This window comes from Platalea leucorodia, assembly GCF_965183815.1.
Source record: "Platalea leucorodia genome assembly, chromosome: 4".
Classification (NCBI taxonomy): Eukaryota; Metazoa; Chordata; class Aves; order Pelecaniformes; family Threskiornithidae; genus Platalea; species Platalea leucorodia.
Window position 1 is genome coordinate 69,841,579 of NC_138826.1, and position 19,691 is coordinate 69,861,269.

The following is a 19,691-nucleotide window of genomic DNA, read 5'->3' on the forward strand; positions in this document are numbered from 1 at the left end:
CGTGTGCGGGGAGGCGGGGCGGGGCGCTTAAAGGGGCAGGCGCCGGCGCGACTTCTCTCAGAGCGGGGCCTGCGCCCCCCGCCCCGCGGCTGGCCCGGCCCGGCCCGGCCCGCCCGCCCCCAGGCACACACGACACGGCGTCACTGAACGAAATTAATTTTATTCTGCTTTCTCCCCCCCTCCTCATTCAGCTGGAGAAGAGCCGGGTGCGCGAGCACAGGCCCCCGCAGCAGAGGTGGGGGGTGCCCGGCCCCCTGCGCTGTCCGCGGGGCTCAGCTCTCTTCCTCTGAAAGAGAAGAGAAAGAGTCGTGAAGCGAGCGCAGCTGGGGAAAGAAAAACCCGCAAACCTCCCACGTGAACCCTCTCCGCCAAGGAAACGCCACAAAGGCGGCGGCAGCGGCGACCCACCCCACCTCAGCCCCTGCAGCCCCGTCCCGCAGCCCGCAATCACACGCGCACCCACGTCGCTCGAAATCACACGCTTCACGGTCCTGAGAAAGTTACACAGCGACCTAACGTCTCCCTAATAAAAACCAGAGCAGCCAGGCTAAGCTTACAGCCGAAAAATAAAAAGCTGGGAGATATTTTTCATATCACAGAAGCAAACGGTTTCCCACCGCCGAGAGCACGCCCCGACGCGCGCCGGCGCCGGGGATCACAGAGGGGTTTCGGCAGCGAAGCAAAGGCCGCGGCCGTCACCGCGGCTCCCCCGGCCCTCCGAAACTCCCGGGCTGACCCACCGGCGGTTCCTTAGCTTCAACGGTCGTGTTGTAAAAGCCTTCACTGAGCTACCTCCGTCAGGCTGGGTCACCACCCGTTTTAAATGTCTCATCGGCAAATCAATCCCATTTCTAAAACCGGTACCAGCAGAAATCAGCACCCCCCAGATCCCGGTGCCGTGGAACGAAGGGCTCCTTGTCCAGCTCCACTTCCCCACTCGCTGCTCTGGACCTGGGTCCTCTCCCCCACCCCCGCTAGGATCAGCCCTCTCTCCGTATCCATACGGAGGCACAACATCTGCATTTCCAATTCTCAGCTGGTTTTGCTTCCGACGCCACCCCCACGCACCGTTCCCACCGCCCAGCCCCGTCCTCGGGACCGCACGTTCTCCAGCCTCGCTCCTCTCCTGTCACTGTGCTCGTCAGATCTCACCCGTTAGGTCCGGTCTTTACCGTAGGTCTCCCCTTTTCCTCCAGACCTTATGCTTAAAAGCAGAAATCACCAAGCATGCTACGAACCTTCCTCTTCCTCTTCTTCCTCCTCATCCTCCTCATCTTCATCGGAGCTGAAGGTGCCATCAGGCAAGCTGTAGATCCGGATCACCTGCTTGTTGGGGTCTTTGAGGATGAGGTACTTCCCCTCATCCAGCTTCATGCAGATGTCGATGACGCAGCGCAGGATGCCCCAGGCGTTCTCTATGCTCAGGTTAATCTGGCTGGCAAACTCATTTGGCTTGAACTGCTGCGTGCCCAGGATCACGTGGCGGGCAGAGTCCTTCACGTGGTAACGGGACACGTACCTAGGGGGGCAAGAAGAAACCAGGCGGGTATCAGGAGGTTAAGTCCAACCAGCAGAACACCACCAAGAAAAGCACCGTAATCAGTTTGGTTTTGTTTTCTGGGGTTAAAAATCCTAATACTCCAACACTGAAAGCCAAGAGGATCTCCTCGCTACGAGCTGTCGACCAGTAAGGCACCACTACCCCAAATCAGATGGGGTGGTACAAAAGGCAGAGAAGAATTGGTCGCATGGATAACAATGAAGCAACAGCATGATTAGCAGGGAGTTTGGACTGAAAACACATGTGAATGCATCAGTCCTATATCCAAGGACGGAACCTAGAATTGCAGAACCAGCTGAACGAAGTCAGCAAATGCCTCTTGTTCATTACCCACAGAGAAAAATAGTTTGTATATAAATATATATATAATATATATATTATCAGCCGTATCATCTGCTGTGAAAGCTACCAATGGGAGTCCCAGCTAGGGGACTCACGAGCTCTGTGCTGCTGCTGTGGAAAGAAACCACAGTAAAAGCACTCTGACCAGGACGCCTGGGCAACTGGATGCCTGGGAGCAGCTAGCACACAAAGCGGCTCACCCAGGCCACCAGCAGCAGGGCACAGACTCAACTGATTTTAAGCAGACAGTTTGAAACGGGCTGTGGCAACACCTCCCCTGCACCCAGTTTCTTGTTAACAGGGCACTGAGGACCTCGATCAAATCGCTGACAGCGCAGTCACTGCATTTATTTCCCTCGTTAGCGATCTCGGCAAACAGGCCGAGAACCGCGGAGGCCACCTGCCCGTCACGTGCGTGAGGTCTCACAAAGTCAGTCGCAGCAGAGGGCGCATCAGCCGGGTGCTGAGGGGAAGCAGTTTACCCCAAGGCTGGTGTGCTCATCACAAGCTTTCCCCTCTTGGCCACTCAAAATGTGGAGTGATTTTATGATTGCTCATTCTACAAATGGTTCACTTTGACATATAGTGGGTGAAATCATGGAAAATGCACCTAAGAGGTTTTTGGTGTGAAAACCCCATCTTACCCGAGTTTAAGATATTCTGATCCAGCCAGCAGCGCGCAACATGTCCAGCGGGCTAATTTGTAGCTGTTGTTTTTCAGCTCTGTGGCAATCACAGCTCCTCTCTGAGAGTCAAGCTTCTGGCGCCAGTCTACTCCATTGCAATACTGAGAGGAGAATCAAAACTAGGGTTAACCCAACAATCTGGCAGCAGTCACCTCTCCGGCCATCTTAACAACATGTAGGGAAGTTTCTTCTGTCTACCTTACAATACCAGACAAGGGAATGCAAACAGCAACCTACAGGGAAAGCCCCTGCACTGGAGAGGGGCAAAAAAGCAAAGAGCAGGAATTGGCCAACATTTGTGGCACTGGTTAGGAAGGGAAGTTTGCAAGGGAAGCATTCACGAGGGAAGCATGGGAACAGACTGGCTACTGTGCTGAACACCTGGGGACAAGAGGGTTCAAACCAGCTTCCTCGCATCTGGGGGAGAATCCCATCAGCACTGCTTGTCCACCAAAGTTATGGGCCTCTGGTGGAATGTAACTGCCCGGGGGACACGGCCAGATGTTTGTCTCATCTTGCCTGCTGTACCTGGCATGTCAGGCAGCAGTGAAGCAGTTAGAGCTAGCTTTGGGATCTCGTTCTTCCTCACCCTGGAATCCCACTCGTTCAGCGTTTTGATGTTGATGAAAGACACTTCTCCATTTGCTCCTGTCATCACGCCATCATGTTCACAGCGGACAATGAGATCTATATCATCTCCCAGCTTCCACCTTCGGTATCTGCCAACAAACAGCCCAAATGGTTATTTCGGACCCTTGTTCCCTTCCAGATCCATGCAAGCACTCAACAAAATCCTTTCCTCCTCTCTCTGTTCACTGCGAGGACGTCCAGGAATCCCTCTCATGGTAAAGCTTCTATCAATAACACTCCTGACTCATTTGGCCTCTGTACCACACTGACATCCTGCCCCCTTGCCAAACCTTGGCATCAGAGAGAGAGATCAACGTACCTGTATGCAACAGAGGCAACTTCATTCTTATCCATGTCATCCTCCACAAAGGGGTTTGGGTTGGGAAACTTGTATTTCTCCTTTCCCTGCAGAAGAAAACAGTAGGGCATGTTACGAAAAAAAACCTGAGGGAGCTCTCCCCTACTGGATAAATATTCTCTTATAGCAACAGTAGCTAATTTCCCTTATATAGGAAAACACCAAAACATTAAGACAGCCGATGAGAAGCCTCATCTTCACGTTAGTCACTTCGCTGTAAGCAGTGCTTCTACTGGCACTTCAGCTTCACTAAGTGTACTCAGAAGCCCGCCTGCTTCACCACTGGGAGTGGGATTTCTTCTTTGTGGAATAAAGGTGAAAATCTTTCTGCAACAAAGTCACACAGCTCACCAGAAGTAATCCCACCTCTCTTGAAACTGAAAGAACACCAGGGTAACACACCTCTGTCTATTAAAGCACTTCTGTGCTGTACTAAAGCAGCCTTAATGAAGTCTCTTCTTGACACACTCTAACACACAGACCCTACTGCCCAGCGCTGCTCAACCTTACCATCCTCAGACACTGCTGGGAGAAGTTGTGATTGATGTAGGTAGCTTCCATGGCAAGGTTGCGCGGAGAGTTAAAGGAGTTGCCCTCTTCCTGTGGTGGTTCGTTGGCTGTTTCACTCACTGTCAGGAGGTCTGGGAAGAAAACCAGACACAAGCCGTTATACTCAGGGGAGCAGCTACATCAGCTTCAGTGAGCCTCTAGCCCCACATCGGAGCAGATAGATATAGAAGTTACCCCCACAGCTAGCACAGCAATCAGCTTGTTCCAGCTGTCTCAGTCTAGACATCTAGACATAGAATAAACTCGAAAAAAACATAAAGAAAGCCTAGACTCTCTCACTACCGTAACAGCAACTTCTTTCAGGCCTTTTCCTCACCAAAATCGGAATTGTCCCTCTTGTCGAAGAAAAGCTTGGATCCAACTCTCTGGACAATGATATCCCAGGAATAGACAGAGCGAGTGCAGCTCATCAGCGTGGCCAGGATGGCATCCGTGGCAAACACATTCCCTTGGGTCTTTGCCAGCTACAGATACAGGAGGAGAAAACTGTGTTTCAGCAGAAGTGAACAGACACCCCGTCCCCTCCCCAGCCAAGAACAGAAGCGTTCGCAAACCAGATCATGAATTTCCTCTCCCACGCTGAGGAAGCTAGACTGGTAGATACATCACCGATTGCTAGACAAAGCATGAGGTACCACCCAGCAATCCATGCCCACTCTCAACCAAACAAGGAAAAAGTAAGAAATCCACTACAAAATGTGAATTCTCTCTTGGGAAAAGGCATGGCTCCTTATTGCTGATCGGGCCAGAGAGAGAGAATCTCCAAGCTTTCCTCATCTCCAAAAGCAGAAACCTCAAGAACCAGGTCTCTGACATGGAAGTTTCTTTCCCAACATATCTCAAGTACCGGTCTGCTTCCCTTTCCAGAATTACAGCTTTTCCTTGCCCCGTATTCCTAGTTTTGCAGTAATCTAGCTCTGCCTTGGACCTAAGAAAAATAACACCACCTGCTTCTTTTCATCTGCAAGCTTAGGGATCTGCAATTTTTCTGCCCTTCTCTTAACTTTGGTCTGACGGTAACAGCTGGTCTCTAACAATAGCACGCACCAAGAAACATACTACTGGGTTTTACAAACCAGTAAACATACCTTTCGGATAACTGGGTCATCAGTAGTAGTGACGGTATGGAAGATGCGCTTAATGCTCCTCAGTAGCTTCTCATTCCTCGTTGTAATGCGGTCGAAGGCTTTGTCGTAGTATTCTAGGGCTCCACAGCACTCTCTGCAGAGGTAAGAGGACCATCTTGATACCTGCCCCTACAGATAACACCACGTGGGACCGAGGGGCCTGCTGGATGCTCCATCACCTCCCCCTGCTTTGGGTACCTCATTGATAACACTGGGACCAGGCCAGGAGACCCTCGCCCTCCTGCTTTCCAAAAATCCGGTCAGTGCAGGAAGCAAGCCCACAGCTGCTTTAGGAACTCACATGTCCTGTGGCTCCGACACCTCCAGGTAGCGCATCTTCATCAGCCGAGGGAAATCCATCTCTTCTTTCACCTCCCAATCACTGCGAACTTCAACAGAGGAGTCACGAGGCTTCTGCTGTGCAGCCAGAGGCAGGACAGACAGAAAGAGAAACAGAGACACAGCACATCAGGATTTGTGCAAGAGGAGCTGCCCCGTCAGCACAGCCAGAGAAACCAAACCAACACAGAGGGCAGAAAGCTTGCTAGTTTACCTGTGATTTTTGGTCCCATTTCTGCCTCACTCCAAACTGCTTCTGAAACTTCTTTTGTAGGCGCAAACGATCTCTAAAATGGCAAATGAGAGAAAAGCCATGAAGAGAAGCTCTCGACTCCTACGTGCCACAACCATTCCTACACTTCCAAATTACCACCAGACGAGCAATGCTTTTAGGCACCGAGCCACTGAAACATTTGCTGAGCTGTCTGTTGGTCAAGATGCTCAAGGCATTAAAAGCTCCCTTCATTACTCTGAGCAGCTCTTTAAGTATTTTCATCTCCAAAGACCGCAACACAGTTTTCAGAAAGGGTACGCTCTGCTTTAAAATGTCCTGTTTACTTTCAAAACTTAATTCAAAAATCCTTCTAAATTCTTCGATAGCTGTTTGAAACCCAGGCTTATAACTACTTGTGACATCAGCAGATCATCGGACTTGAAATATCCTGAAATTCTTCTTTGCTGACTGTTCACTCTAGTGGGTTCTGTTACAGTAACTTAACAAATTTATCAACAGTATGTTCACACACTCCAACCCAAGTATGGTACGCTCATATCTGCAGCCTCACCTCTCCTTCTGCTTGGCACTCTTTGGCAGCGTCTGCATGCTGAACTGCAGCATGTTCCGACGGTCCTTGTCTCTCCGAAGGTTCCTCTGCAGAAATGAAGGGGGAAAAAAAAAAAAAAAGAACATTTTAGTTGCAAAATAATTCTGTGCTGCTGAAGCTCTCCTTTGAGCCTGTTCCTGAAAACACATTACCTGTGCAAATCGCATACGATTCCTCTGGTATGCCGTTTTCTGCGTTCGTGCTGTATCCACCAGCTGGAAGCTAGTCTCATCCTCCTCATGGAAATACGCATATTGACTTCCGCCACCAAACTGCGACGAGTACTTGTCTGGAAATAAAACAAAGCATCTTGACACCAAGCTTCTAGGAGAAAAACCCTGACACTTTGCCCTTTTCTCCCCCAAAATTCCCTCCAACTGCCTTCAACTAAGTCTGATGCATAAACTGGGACTCCTGCCTTAGGCCAGCATGTTCCCCCCCCCCCCCCCAGCCTCCCTGAGAAGCCCCAGACATGAGGCAGTACAAAAATCAGGAGTAAGCCCTAAGGACAGGGAGAGCCCCATGGAGCTCTCCCAAGGGTGAGGCACGCTTCCTAATTTAAGAAGCCTGACTTGCTGAGGCGCGCAGGTAACCACTGGAGCAGGTGTGAGACATGAAAGCAGGAATGACACTGGAAGAAAACTTTGTAGGAAATAAACCACAGGAGCAGCCACCAGACAACACGTACTTGTGTATCTTTTATCCTGATACGTGGCTCCTGTCCAATCGGCCACCTAAGGACAAGAATAAACAGTCAAAATAAGTGACTATTAACCTGACAATTCCCCCCACCTCTGACTTTATATATGCAGGACTTCTAGCAGCAAAGGCAAATACTGCTGTACGCTCCAGAACTAATCTTTTCAACTCCCACCTCTGCTTGCCAGCCCTACTAATTGGTCACAACTGTACTAAGCGTTAGGATGCACTGCAAATGGCGTCAGAAGAGCAACCACAGTAGTAAGAAGCGAAAACCGGTGGCAGCGCGCAGAGGTGGGGTGCCAGAAGGCACAGGGGGCTCGTTCAGCAGCAGCCGTTTCCCGGGTACCTTTCCCAGGCGGTCTCCTTTACTGAAGGGCTGGTAGGGCATGTCCCTGAACTGCTCGGGCACGGCACACGGGCCCCAGCCGGAGGGGTTGTCCTGGATCACGGGTGTCACAAACTTCGCCATTTTTTTAAACTTCTAAAGGGGAGAAAAAGCAAAAGAAAAACAACCCCAAACACTCAGCTGCCGCACGGGCGAGCCCCGCCGCACCCCGCGCCGCCTGCCGCGGCGGGGCACCGGGGACCGCGGCCTTCACCCCGGCAGAGGCGGGGGCGCGGTGCCACCGTGAGGGGAGGCCGCCTCCGCCAGACGGGCCCGCACCGGCGGGAGCGGCCGGGGCGGGGTGAGGGGGTCCGGGGAGCCCCGGTGGGTGGGTGTATGTGCGTGTGGCGGGGAGGGGGGGGCGGGGACCCGGCCCCCACCGGAACCGGTGGCAGCGCCGGGGCGGGGCCGGGGGTCCCGATGCCGGCGGGCGGGCGCCGGTAGGACGGGGGCCAGGACGGGGGCCGGCCCCGGGGCGGCCCCGACGCCCCTCTCACCTGCGCGGCCCCGTCACGGCCCCGATGGCGGCGGATGCGGCGGCGGCAGCGGCGGCGGCTGAGGAAAGAGGGCGCGCGCCGCGCCGGCCCGCCCTTTCCGCGTCAGCGCCGCGCGACAGAGCGCCGCTGTCGTAAAATTAAAAAAAAAAAAAAAAAAAAAAAGAGAACGCGGAGTGCGCGGCACGTCACGGCCACGGAGCTGCGGGCTAGAGGAGCCGCGGCGGGCGGACGCACGCGAGCGCCCCCGTCGCACATTCCGCCAGCGCCCCGGCGGGCTGCGCGGGCCCGGGCCGGGGGCGGCGTCCGTCCGTCCGTCCCTCCTCCGTCCCCCCGTCCGTCCCTCCTGCGTTCCTCCTGCCCTGGCCGCGGCGCCGGCGGCAGCCGGGGTTTCCGTCCGGCTCCGGCTGCGTGGCCGAGGGCGTCGGGGCCGCTCTGTCGCCGCTGCCGAGGGGCGGCGGGGTGCCGGCCCCGGCCCCGCGGAGCCGCGTCCTGCGCGGCCTGTGCCCGGGCCGAGGTGGTTGGTCTGCCGCTTCGTTGTGCCGTTTGTCCCGGCGGTGCCGTTTCCCGAAGTCTCGCTCCCTCCTAATGACTGCGTAATAACCCCAACTTCAACCCAAGGCGTGGGAAGAGAGTGATGTTAATGATGGTGAATTTGCCGTATCGATTAAAAAGCTTGGGTTTGGCTTTTAAGTAGAAAAGCTGGGGGTGACACATGACAAAACGGCCCGGTTTGTCCCTGGCTGTCACAGAGAGGAAGAAAACATTATTTTCTGCGGCTGCTGAAAGCACGGCAGGGCGCGGCAGCTCAAACAAACAGCGGTGAGGTGTCAGAAACATCTCCTCCAGCAGTAAAGATGATTAAAATTCCTAGAAATGTGGAACTTCTCTTAGCAGAAGTACTTAAGCCTACGGTAGGCAAATGTCTGTTGGGAATGGTTTTGATGTAATTGACTCGCCTGGTAGCAGCGGGATGGGATAAATTGTCTAACAAACTTCCTCCTCCTGTTGATCCTCTAATCTCATGAAGATAACTTGGGCTTTGTGACCACACAAGGGACTGCCCAACCTCAAGATTTTTTTTTTTTTTTTTTCCTTTGGAAAAAATTGAATTCAAATTATCTGGCCTAAAATGATGTATTGGAAGAATACTGATCCTCAGCTTAGTCAAATGAAGACTTCAATTACTAGCATGCAGCCGCCCGTCTGGTTGTGCCAGGTTGTTCTACAGACTTGAGATGGAATTATTGTGAAGTCTGGAGGGTAAATTCCTATTTTCACAGATAAAAATGGAGATAGATAGAAGTTAAGAGATGTATGACTTTAATAGCCTTGTAAACAGACTTAGAGGGCTCTGGACAAGCAGTATATCAATAAAGCCACGTGTCAGGACAGGAAACATGACTTCATGCTGTGCCTCTTAATTTTCTCACACACACAGCCTCTTGAAATAAAAATATATTCCAAACTATGCAATGGTTTTGTAGAAAAGCAGGTACTTTTCAGGTTGTAGTTGTATGATCATTCAACCGTCTTTGCGTTTTGGAGGCTGTTACAAAATACTTGACTTAGAGAGGGAAAGATGTGCGAAGAACGGGAATTGCAGTTGCCCTTGCTGTGTTCACAATGTGGTGTTCAAGGTTTTGCGTTGTCCCCGATGGCTTTCCTTGAGCTGCTGGCGGGGAGACCTAGGGCTGGAAGTTAGGATTCAGCCCTGTGGCCTCTCTAGGAGACCATGAGCCAGTCATTTAATACAGCATGTGCCTCAGATCCCTGTCTCTGTAGTTGGGATAATATTTCTTCTCAGGGAGTGAGGGCAATAAATCATTAAATCTCAGATGTTCACATGCCAGAGTGATTGAAATTTTCTCTACCCCTGAAAGGAGCAGGATCTCTTCAGCTCACAGGCTAAAAACTAGCTCTTTATAGAATTTTACTGGGTATCTTTTACCTAAGAAGAGTCTAGATCAATATTTTCCAGCCAGAGAGGTGTGCATTTTCTCCTTTATTTACCACTTGGAATTCCTCCTTGAGAAAGAACTGAAGCCGCAGCAGTCTCTGCTTTGCCAAGCCATCCTGCCATTAATCAGAAGTGAGATTATTAAAGCACTTTTTCCCGCTAGCGAAAAAAAATCCACTTATAGAAATACAGTTTATAAAATACAATTTGTAACTGTCTCACCTAAACAGCCTTTTTAGAGACAAACATCATTAGTGCTGGAACTGCTTCGCTGGTCACTGGCGGTGGCTGGGTGCGATCCCAGCGCCAGGTAACCCCTGCAGCGCCCCAGCAGCGCCCGTCCCTTGCCCTCCCCAGCCGGGGGAACGGGCTGAACGGGCTCAGAGGGGCTGACTGGTGGAAGGAGTTGCTATGCTCGTGTCCTCCTTAGGAGATGGTGATAAAAGGAGCGAGAAGCCCTGAAGAAAAAACTGGAATAAGGAATGAGTGAAGAGAAGCAATGGTAAACAGACTGATAAACTGAAAGCCCTTCCTTTCCACGGCTTCCTCTTCACTCCCGAGCCTGCGTGAGGTGCTTAAAAGAGAATACGATGCTGCTGCTGTCTCCCAGAGACGACAGGTGACGTGCACTTTGGGCTTAGCCCATCAGACTGCCTTCTCTGGGGACAGAGTTGGGTATAGGCGTGGGTTAGAGGAGAGAGCATGTGTAGGGAGTGCCCGGTGCAGGATAAATGCTCCTCTGGGCATGGACGTAACCTTCCAGTTTCTTATCAAGGGGAAGGAAGAAAGGTTCTAAAAAAAAATCCAGTCTTGAAGAGGGTAAGGTTTGCTGCCACATTTAGGTGAAATTTACTAGAAGAAGGGAGGGAGCGGGTCTGTCTCGCTTTCTGCTTCGTGCCAGGCACCGCACCTCCCGTCTCCTGTGCTGTGCTGCAGCAGGAGCCCCGCAGCTGCGTGCGCCTCTCGTCCTCTCTTGCTCACCCCGTGCACCGCTGCTGCAAGCGGTTCGTCGTCCGGCCTCGAGCATGTGTTAAAGGCACGTGAGATACGTCGTTTCCCGGAAAAGTACTCAAAATACACTTGCTTGCAATCATTTGATCCTTGATCCATAATTTCAGTTCATCAGTTAATTAATCACTTAATCACTTAATAAGGCTAATCACTCTTTCCTGGAAGATGCTCATGATAAATTGTTCCCATCTGGTGTTCTGTTTTTGTCTCCCACTTCTCCGTTCTTGGGCTCTGTGCTGGTGTTAGCAGGTCCATGAAAGAGGGGCTCATTCCAGCACTGTGGCTGTTCCAGTCCAAAACCTTCACCACCATCAGCCTCCAGCATGGTTTGGGGCTTGTTGGAGAGCTGTCGCTCTGTGGGCTGGCTCTGCGTTGAGCAGCAGCCTCCTCCTGCTGAGCGAGGACATTACGTAGCTCAGGCAGTGTTACCAGAGGTTTACCAGGTTTAAATGAAGGAATGCAAGCCCAAGTGCCCAACCCACTAGGGGCCTTTCCTAGAAAATAGATCACCTCTGCCTTGACTGAAGATGCCTTGGAAAGGCTTAAGACAGGGGTTGCTTTCTGGCTTGTGTGACTGTACTTCCACTCAAAGAGGCAGCTGAGGATTGGAAGACTAATGTTCACATTAAAACACTATTTACCAGTAGTTCCTTTTCTCAGTCTTACAACAAATGCATCAAAAATAGCCAGTTGGGTTCTTTTTCCTCACTAAACAACAGACACGCCGTATGCCTGTGCCATATGCTTAGTCTCCACTGCCCCGCGTTTCTTGACAAACCCAGAAACCAAGGGAAAGAGTCTTCAGCCTTAACGCCTTCCCCCTGCAGAGAAGCCTGACGTTTACACACGTCTTCAGGTCAGACTCTTCTTCCGACGTCATCATCGTTGTCTTGTTGTCTTTAAAGCAGCAAAACTCACTGCTGGCTCCTGGGCTCTCATTGCAACCAACCTGGGCCACAGGCCGGTGTTCACAGGCTGGGAAGCTCTCTGCCCTTCCCTGGCCTTCCTCTTCGCATCCCATCTTTCCTGTCGTGCTTTTATCTGCCTTCTCAGCCTGCTGTTCTCCCAGGCTGGGTGCTTTGCTTTCCAGTGCCTTCATCCCTCTCCCGTGAACCTTGGAGGCTCAACTATAAACCTGCTTTCCTTGCGTGGCAGTTGCTCGCCAGCTTTTTTGGGGAAATGCTTGATCGGATTTTTCAGGAACCCTGGAAAAACGGCCATAAAGCAACTTTACTGTGCACATGCTGCAAATCTGATTTTTAATTTGCTGCCTGTGCGATCTAGTGGGGCTGGGAGCAGGTGGCACCTGGCAGATTTGCTGCGTGTGTTCAGACCAGCCGTGTCCGTACAGTAAGGTCCACTCAGGGAATGTGCTGAGTTTATTATTCTTGCTTTCACTGTGAGGCTTTCTCCCTCTTCCTCCTCCTGCCATGCTGAGCTCTCCCCGTGGCTGCTGGGCCGGACTGTCTCACCCTCAAGGACAGACAGAAACCTGGCAAGGGCAGGCTTCCCCTTCTTAAGCAATGTTGCTTCTGTAGGCTGGGCTCAGAGCCTGGCCTTGCATTGCCTGCTCCTTCCGTGTTACCAGGAAAAGACACAAATTTATGGCGCACCCAAAAATTGTCTTTCTCTGAATTAGTGCTGTCTCTTGCCTGGCTCTGATTGTTTTTGTCATCTGTGTCAGATCTCTCCCAAGGCTTCTGTAACCTTGACCAGCAGGGCCTGGACCACATGTATTGTCGAAGAGGCAGCGTGTATCACACTCCATCCTCATCCTCGGCTGCTGAACACTGCCCTTCCCAGAGCTGTAGAAGCAGCCTGGGTCCAGCTGTCTCCCCACAAACTGTCAGCAAGATTGCCTCCTTTGATCTGCACTCCGTGCTGGATTTTATCCCAGCAGCCAACAGGCTAATTCCACAAGTTTATTCTACAAAGCTCAATTAGAGCAGCTGGCGCCGGCAGCGTCCCTGCTGGCTCCGAGCCTGCAGAAGGAGAGGAAGGCTGGTGCAGTGGCTGGGGTATGAGCTTGGGAGTCCACAGGCTGAGCTGCAAACCCCCGCTCTGCAGCTGTCCTCCAGGCCACCCCGGTAAGCCTCCCCAGCGGGAGCTTGGCACCTCCGTGCTGCGCAGGGAGGGACAATATTTCCCTGCCTCGCCAGAGGATAAATATGTTAGAGATACAAGCTATCGTGGTGATGGGGAACCGTGTCAACAGAGGCAGAAGCAGGTCACGGCTGCTGCATCTGGGAAATGCTGTGTAGATCCAGCCGGACCAACAGAGGGGAAGAGGATGGGGCCCCTGGTGATGGAGCGTGCGAGGCACACCATGCCTTCTTACCACTGCGTTAGCGGATTGCTTTTCAGCTGTGGAAGCCCCGCTCCGTGCCCTGCGGTTCTCCAGCGCCTGCGTTATATTCAGCACTGCCCTGAAAAGGATCCTGATGTGCGTGCGCAGAACCGCAGGCAACACGGGATTTCTTTACAAGGGCCCTTGCCCAGCACAGAAGCGCCCACAGTTATTTCCTTCAACATCATCAGTGTTATGGTAACCTCTGTGAAAAATCACTATCTTCTGGGGCTAAACATGCTCTGCAAATGCTCCTGCCTGGCTAGTCCCTCCTCTGGAAAGCTTACTGTTTATACCAGCCAGGCAAAGAGGTCTAAGCAGGACATCAAGAGGCAGAAAGAGAGTCCAAGCGATTTCTGCTAGGGAGCGGAGTCAAACCCCATTTATGCAAGGCATAGTTATCAAGGCAGTAAGGAGTGGAATGCAGATGCTACCTAGGTATAACATGCTGTTTCCCTTCCCAGGGACTCTCAGGAAAGTCCCCACAAAAGGAACCAGTGGCAAGGGACACACAGCAGCCCAGCGAGCCCACAGTTGACATTCCCTCCCCTGCCCCTTGGTAAGTCAGAGACGGGGCTGGCCGACACGCTTGGCTGGGGACAAATGTGCCTCTCGGGGTACAGGGAGTGCAGAGCCTCGGGGCTATTCCTTCCTCTCCTCTTGAGCAGATTTCAGCACCATCTGCTCTCTTCTGTCTTTGGAGGAGTCAGCCGGGCGCTTTTGTCCCTACTGGCAAAGCTGTGCTGCGTATGTCCCCCATCGGGCGTCAGGCACCCCGAGGCAGCCGAGAAGGATGCACGCTCTCAGCCTTGCTCCAGAAAGCTCCCACTGCAGCAGCCCAAGGTCTTTCTTTCCTATTCCCTGTCTGCAGCCTTTCCCTCTGGATGAGGCACTTCCCAAGGTCACAGCTGACTCCCAAGGTCGGGTCCAGGCTTTGCTGTGGCCTCTGCAGGAGGGGCTGGGAAGGGGCTGGGAAGGGACCTTCCCTGCACCGCTCACTCCCCAAAATGGCCCACGAGCAGCACCAGGCCCTCGGGGGAGAGCAGCAGGGGCAGGAGACACGGGGCAGCTGTGGGGCTCCCTGACCTGGGAACTGCTTTGTGGGATTGCTCTTGTCTCTGCACGCATGAAGTATCTCCCTGCTAAACACTCCTGGATGATCCCTGGCCTGGCACCAGCAGAATCCCAGAGGAGCTGCAAAATTTAGGGGAGGGGAAGAGGCTTGCAGATGGCAGGCAGCTTGCTGGGACATGCTGCCTCGAACCTCACAGCCACACCAAGCTCAGAGTAAGAGCTTTGTTGTCTGCCCTCCCCTCCTAAAATCATACCTGCTCCTGGGCTGGCTGGAGCCTGTCCCGGGTGGGAGTGAGCCGAGCCCCCATGTCTGGGTGAGTTACATCGTTGTGTCCCCTCCAAGCTTTCCTGCTGGAAGGACAGGGGGAATGAGGGGAAGCAGGCAGTGAGGAGCCCTGACAGACTGGAAGTGGTCCCTGGCCACCCCTGTGCACCAGTGGGACACCGGGTAGGGGTCCCACTGCTGCCTCTCCTGTGGGAGCTGTGTGGCTGCTCCTGCTCCCGCACAGTGCGGCTTTGAGACTCTGCTGCTGTGCCCAGCTCGTCCCACGGGATGGCACTGCCTGCTCAGGAACAGGCAGCCAGGCCGGTGCTCCTGGCAGGCATAAATTCAGCAAATTAAACGGCAGTGGCAGATTCTGATTGACAGGTCCCTAGAGAGCAAAGTCCCTTGTTTTCTCCATCCCTGAGGGGATCAGGAGCAGCAGGAGGAGCAGCAGCAGAGAAAACCCTTTCCCAAGCCCGGCGCTTCGCCCTTGCGGATCTGTTTCTGGGACTCAGGCCATACCCGTATATCTTGACCCCTTTACTGAAGCTGCCGGTGCTGGGCCAGCCGGCTCCTTCACTGCGGACTTTCCACAATGTCAAGAGCCGACCGCTGCGGAGGTTGCCAAGGCCACCTCATCCGAGCCCTCATTGCACACGCAGACTTGTCGCTCCATGCCCAGGGTGCAAGGCCCGGAGGTTTCAATAAAGGGCAAGCGAAATGAGGCCAGCAGGGTTTGGCGTCATTCGCACGTTACTCCTCTCCGCGGTGTAAAACTGGCACAAATGACAACGCTCTGCCAGAATGGTTCACGTCTGCGTTGGCTCTGCTGGAGCCAGGTCAAAGCTGGGATTTGCAGCCCAGGAAGATGAGGGCTGGGTAAGCACCCAGCCGCCAGCCTCCTGCCTCTGCTGCTATGCCTGTGGGAAGCAGCATGGCCCATTGGGGTCCTGGCTCCTCTGGCGGGGTCCTCGCTGCAGCTCCATGCCCAGCAGGTCCTCAGCACCCCTCTACCAGCTGGTGGTTGACGGCTTTAGGATGGAGTATCCACCATGGACACTGGGACATCACAGATGTCCGCCCTATCCTTGTGGGCACAGACCTCCAGGAAAAGGTCTTTTTTGGACCTGTCCCTGTCCCCTCTCCCGGGCTGGAGGGGAGTTTCTCCTCTCCATGGGGCATTTTGGCTGCACGGCTGCTCTGGAGCTCTGCGGAGCCACCAAAATGTGGTATAGGTGCACTCAGTTTGGTCAGGACTTCTTGTAAATGCCCCACCTGGGTGAGGAGCAGCATACTGGGCAGCAGCCCCAGTGGGGTCTAGCTCCATGCCTCAGCTTAGAGAGAGGGATGACTTGTTCTCTGCTCTTGGAGGGAAAACTCAGGCTGGTGCCATTTAATTCATATCCCCTTAATCTGTATAGGTCCTTGGCTACCCTTAAAATTTACCCTCCCTCTGCCTCCCTTCCCTACCAAAACTGTTGCCTCTTTCTGCCTCTCCGGGGGGTGTCCAGAAGGGCCTGGGGAGAGGAAAGGAGAAGCCCCCAGCAGCTGGAAGGCACCTGAGGAGGGGATGCCGAGTCATCTGGAGCCATCTCTACCCTTGGACAGACCTCCAGGACATTCAGCTGGCCTGCCCTTTGCCAGCCTTGCTCACCTAGCGGCTTTCGTTAGGTTGACGGTACCTCCTCACAGACCCGCTTTCTCCGTCAGCTCTCCTTCCTGAGCCTCTCTCCATCCTTGGCCTCGGTGCTTGGCTTTTAAAAGGTGAGATACGTAACTGTCTTCCTCCCCTGTGTCAGTCCTCACACACAAGCAAGACAGTAGGCTTGTGTGTCTGACGCTTGGCCTCTCTCTGTAGTTATTTGGCACTAAAAATTATCTGCAGAGAAAAGTACTGGGCTCCATACCTGGGTCTTAATTTCCTCCCTCACCAAACCATTATTACTAATTACTGCTCCTAGGTGTTTAAACTATTTCAGTGATGCTGTTAAATGCCCAGCGTTAATTTAATAGCCAAGTATCTGGGTTTCCCCACATGAGGAGCTCTCAGAGCATCTCCCACAGAAGCAAAACCCAGCCAGCTCTGGCTGTGGTCCACAGAAGAGAGGCAGCAGAGGAGCAGCGAGCACACATTAACGGCAGACCCACCAGCGCCAGGAGCCGGGCATTACTCAGCAGGAAGCACTCCCTCACCCCGAACTGTCCCCCAAAGGGAGCCCCCTCTTCAGCCATGTTGCCTCCATGGCGAGGGAAGACCTGGCACCGCTGCCAGTGCCGGCCGGCATCCCTTGGGCAAAGCATGCTCTCTCGAGCTCGGATCCTTTGCCAGAGCCATCCTAGGGGATTGCTCCTTCTGAGTGGCGCAGCGCTCTCCATGGCAGATGCCCTGCCTGCCTTCCACCCATCCCTGGCCAGCATTTGAGAACGTGTCCTCAGATTTGGAGGGGGGGCTGTCAGAAATCAGCCCCATGCAAGGCTGGGTGCTGCTTTCCTCCAGCACCCAAAAGCAGGGAATGGCCATTGCTCTCAGAGAGGTCCCAGCGCTGGGGCGTGATGGGGACCTGGCTGAAGGCATCAGACCAGACTTTGCCTGCTGCATCTCTGCTCCTGCTGTGCTGCAAAGGGCCTGCTCACTCTCCTGTCCCACTGCTGGGGCTTGCGACTGGGGCAGGGGGACTTTTCCAACCCAAATACTTTAACTGACCTCTCAGTCACAAGTCTCCGGCATCCCCAGGATCTCAGTGGCTCAGTGCTGTGGAGAAGACCGTGGTGCCCTGCTCACCCCTGGTATACCCAGGTCCTGCAGGAGCAGATAGCCAGCACTGGGAGAGGCAAGCAAGTGGCATGGGGAGCACTGAGACCTGGGAGGGGCACAGGGTAACATTTTAGGGTCTAGCACCCACCCAAGTATTAATGCGCCCTGGGAGAGAGGAGGAATGAGGGCTCCCACCCATGCACAAGCCCTTTGCTTTCAATGCCGCCCCTTTAAGACATCACTTAATATGACAGATTAATTAGTTAATGTTTGTAAAGTACTTTGAACATGAAAAGTGCTGTGTAAGTACTGAGTATTAGTATTAATTATTATGGCATGGAGGCTGGCCCCATCTTAGCAGTATTCCCCACGCCTAGTTTCAGGCCGCTGCTGTTTCTCTGCCTCTCCCCCTCCATTGCCCCATCCTGTAAAAGCCAGAAGGAGAAGGGGAGAACCAGAGAGGAAAAAAAGACCATCTGCAACCGGCAAGGAAGGAGCACCTCATGGAGTCATGTAGGGGGGTGAGCCACGCACCCCCTCCACTCTGGGCAGGGCACTGAAGTGGAGCTGCATCTCCCCAGTGCCCCACTGGCATGAGAGGAGACGAGGGAGCACCCTCTTGCCCCCAGCTCTGCAGTGGGCTGGAGTTGAAAATATCGCAGGGGGATGGAGAAGATGTGGAGGGGCTTCTCCAGCTCATCCCACCCATCCCTGGGTGGGGGCACCCAGGACTGGTGGTGGCTTCAGAGTCAGGCAAGGGGATGAGGAGGGGGTGAGAAGGTTGTGGGGTCTGTGAGCTAGACGGGGCGGAGAGGTGGCTGCGTCCTAGATGTGTGCATGGCAGGGCCGGGAGCTCCCCGGCGTCCCCCGGCGCCGGCGCCTGGCCCGCTTTGCTGCCTCTCCCCTCCTCACGCCCTCCTTCTTGGCGAGGCTGCTCCCGGGAAGGGTCCCCGGAGGAGGAGCAGAAATGGGGCGGCGGGCGCCCCCAATTACCTCGGAGGCGAAGTGTCCCGCCGGCTGGCCCACGAAATGCGTGTGCCGACAGGCACGCTGGGGAGGCGTGGGGTGGGTGTGAGGTGCTACCAGGGGCCCAAAGGAGAGGGGTGAGCTGGAGGGGGTTGGGCTGGAGCGGGGGCCGGGGAGGGCCAGAGTGGAGACCCACAGGTGCCGGCCGGGGGATCAGGATGCTGAGCGCAGGTATCAACCTGTGCGAGGTGCAGTGGGCGGTGGGAGGACTAATGGTGCTGTGATCACACTGCAGTCCATCTGTGTCTGCTTGGACACCTGGAGCTGGGTGTGCCTTCACCCTGCTGCCCCCCTGCTGCCACCGAATTACCCTACCTGGTCCCACCTGCTCGTTCAGCTCGTGGTCTTGCTTGCCCACCATGGATCAGACCCTGGCTGCATTTCAGAGGGGCTTTGTCACTCAGGTGGCTGCCCTTCCCTGTCACCCCTCTGAGCTGGTGGTGATGGGGTCTGGTGGGGATCCTGGCCCGCTCCAGAAAGCCATGGAGGGCCCCAGGGCAAGCGGGAGCCCAGCGGAGGGCGAGGTAGGACCCCTGCCGCTGGTGGTGGGTTGGGAAGCGAGGGGACACGCCGGGATCCCGGGCCCCTTGGCAGGGCTCTCGCCTCCCTGCCGTGCTGCCACCTCACCCGTTTCTGTGTCTGCAGCTCCAGCTGTAAGTAACCCCCAGCTCCGGGCTCCGACACCGAGCATTTCCACCAGGCAGCCACTGCCAACCCAGCTACTGAGGAAATCACCAGAAATCCCATGAGTGGTTGAACAAAACCCCAAAACAATGTGAGGCCCACTTTCTTTTTCTCTTTCCTTTTTGAGCCCTTGAGCCTGTGCAAAATCTGAGCTCGCCAGCGGTTCTTAGCTTGCCGCCACGAGAGCCGCTGTCTTCGGGTGGGAGTTGGGGCATCATCTGTGGTGGTTACACCACCCTGGGAGGAACAGGACAGGAGGGTCGATGCTGGGGGCTAAACAGGGGCTGGAGCAGATGTTTTCGAGGGCAGCAGGGAAAGCCAGCACGCATAACTCAAGTTTACCTGCACTTACTTCAAAAAAAGCTGTGCAAACCCGTCTTCTCTTGCCTCCTCCTTCCTCCTTGTGTCGCAAAGACTGGCTTGAGAAGAGCACTTGAAGCTGAAGAGCACAAAGCTGTCCGCAATAGTTGACTCTCTTGCTGCGTTTCCAGGTACTCCTCCGGCACAGTGGGATAATAAATCCCCCCCCAATAAATCCACATAAACGAGGA

At 54.1% G+C, this 19,691-nt stretch overlaps 1 protein-coding gene across 2 annotated transcripts; it reads right to left on the reverse strand.

Annotated features, from left to right (window-relative positions):
- Positions 1-144: 144 nt before the first annotated feature.
- On the reverse strand, positions 145-8,136 carry EIF3D (eukaryotic translation initiation factor 3 subunit D). Of its 2 annotated transcripts, none has more exons than XM_082310576.1 (15): positions 8,022-8,136; positions 7,486-7,620; positions 7,126-7,171; positions 6,590-6,726; positions 6,399-6,484; positions 5,828-5,900; positions 5,576-5,688; positions 5,236-5,368; positions 4,464-4,611; positions 4,088-4,218; positions 3,539-3,624; positions 3,179-3,308; positions 2,548-2,690; positions 1,239-1,519; positions 145-286 (listed from the first exon to the last, which is right to left on the reverse strand). In XM_082310576.1, the coding sequence occupies exons 2-15, from the start codon at positions 7,606-7,608 to the stop codon at positions 273-275; spliced, it is 1,644 nt and encodes a 547-aa protein (XP_082166702.1). In that variant the 5' UTR covers positions 7,609-7,620; positions 8,022-8,136; the 3' UTR covers positions 145-272. The 2 variants fall into 2 exon arrangements, with proteins under 2 accessions (XP_082166702.1, XP_082166701.1); XM_082310575.1 differs by having other exon boundaries at positions 5,576-5,691.
- Positions 8,137-19,691: the final 11,555 nt, after the last annotated feature.

What these genes read in the sequence shown, in the direction of transcription:
- EIF3D (XM_082310575.1), bottom strand. Translation starts at nt 7,608, where the DNA reads ATGGCGAAGTTTGTGACACCCGTGATCCAGGACAACCCCTCCGGCTGG. An exon ending in AAGGAGACCGCCTGGGAAAG is followed by an intron (nt 7,172 to 7,485) that starts GTACCCGGGAAA and finishes TCTTGTCCTTAG; the next exon opens with GTGGCCGATTGGACAGGAGC. An exon ending in TCAGGATAAAAGATACACAA is followed by an intron (nt 6,727 to 7,125) that starts GTACGTGTTGTC and finishes TTTTATTTCCAG; the next exon opens with ACAAGTACTCGTCGCAGTTT.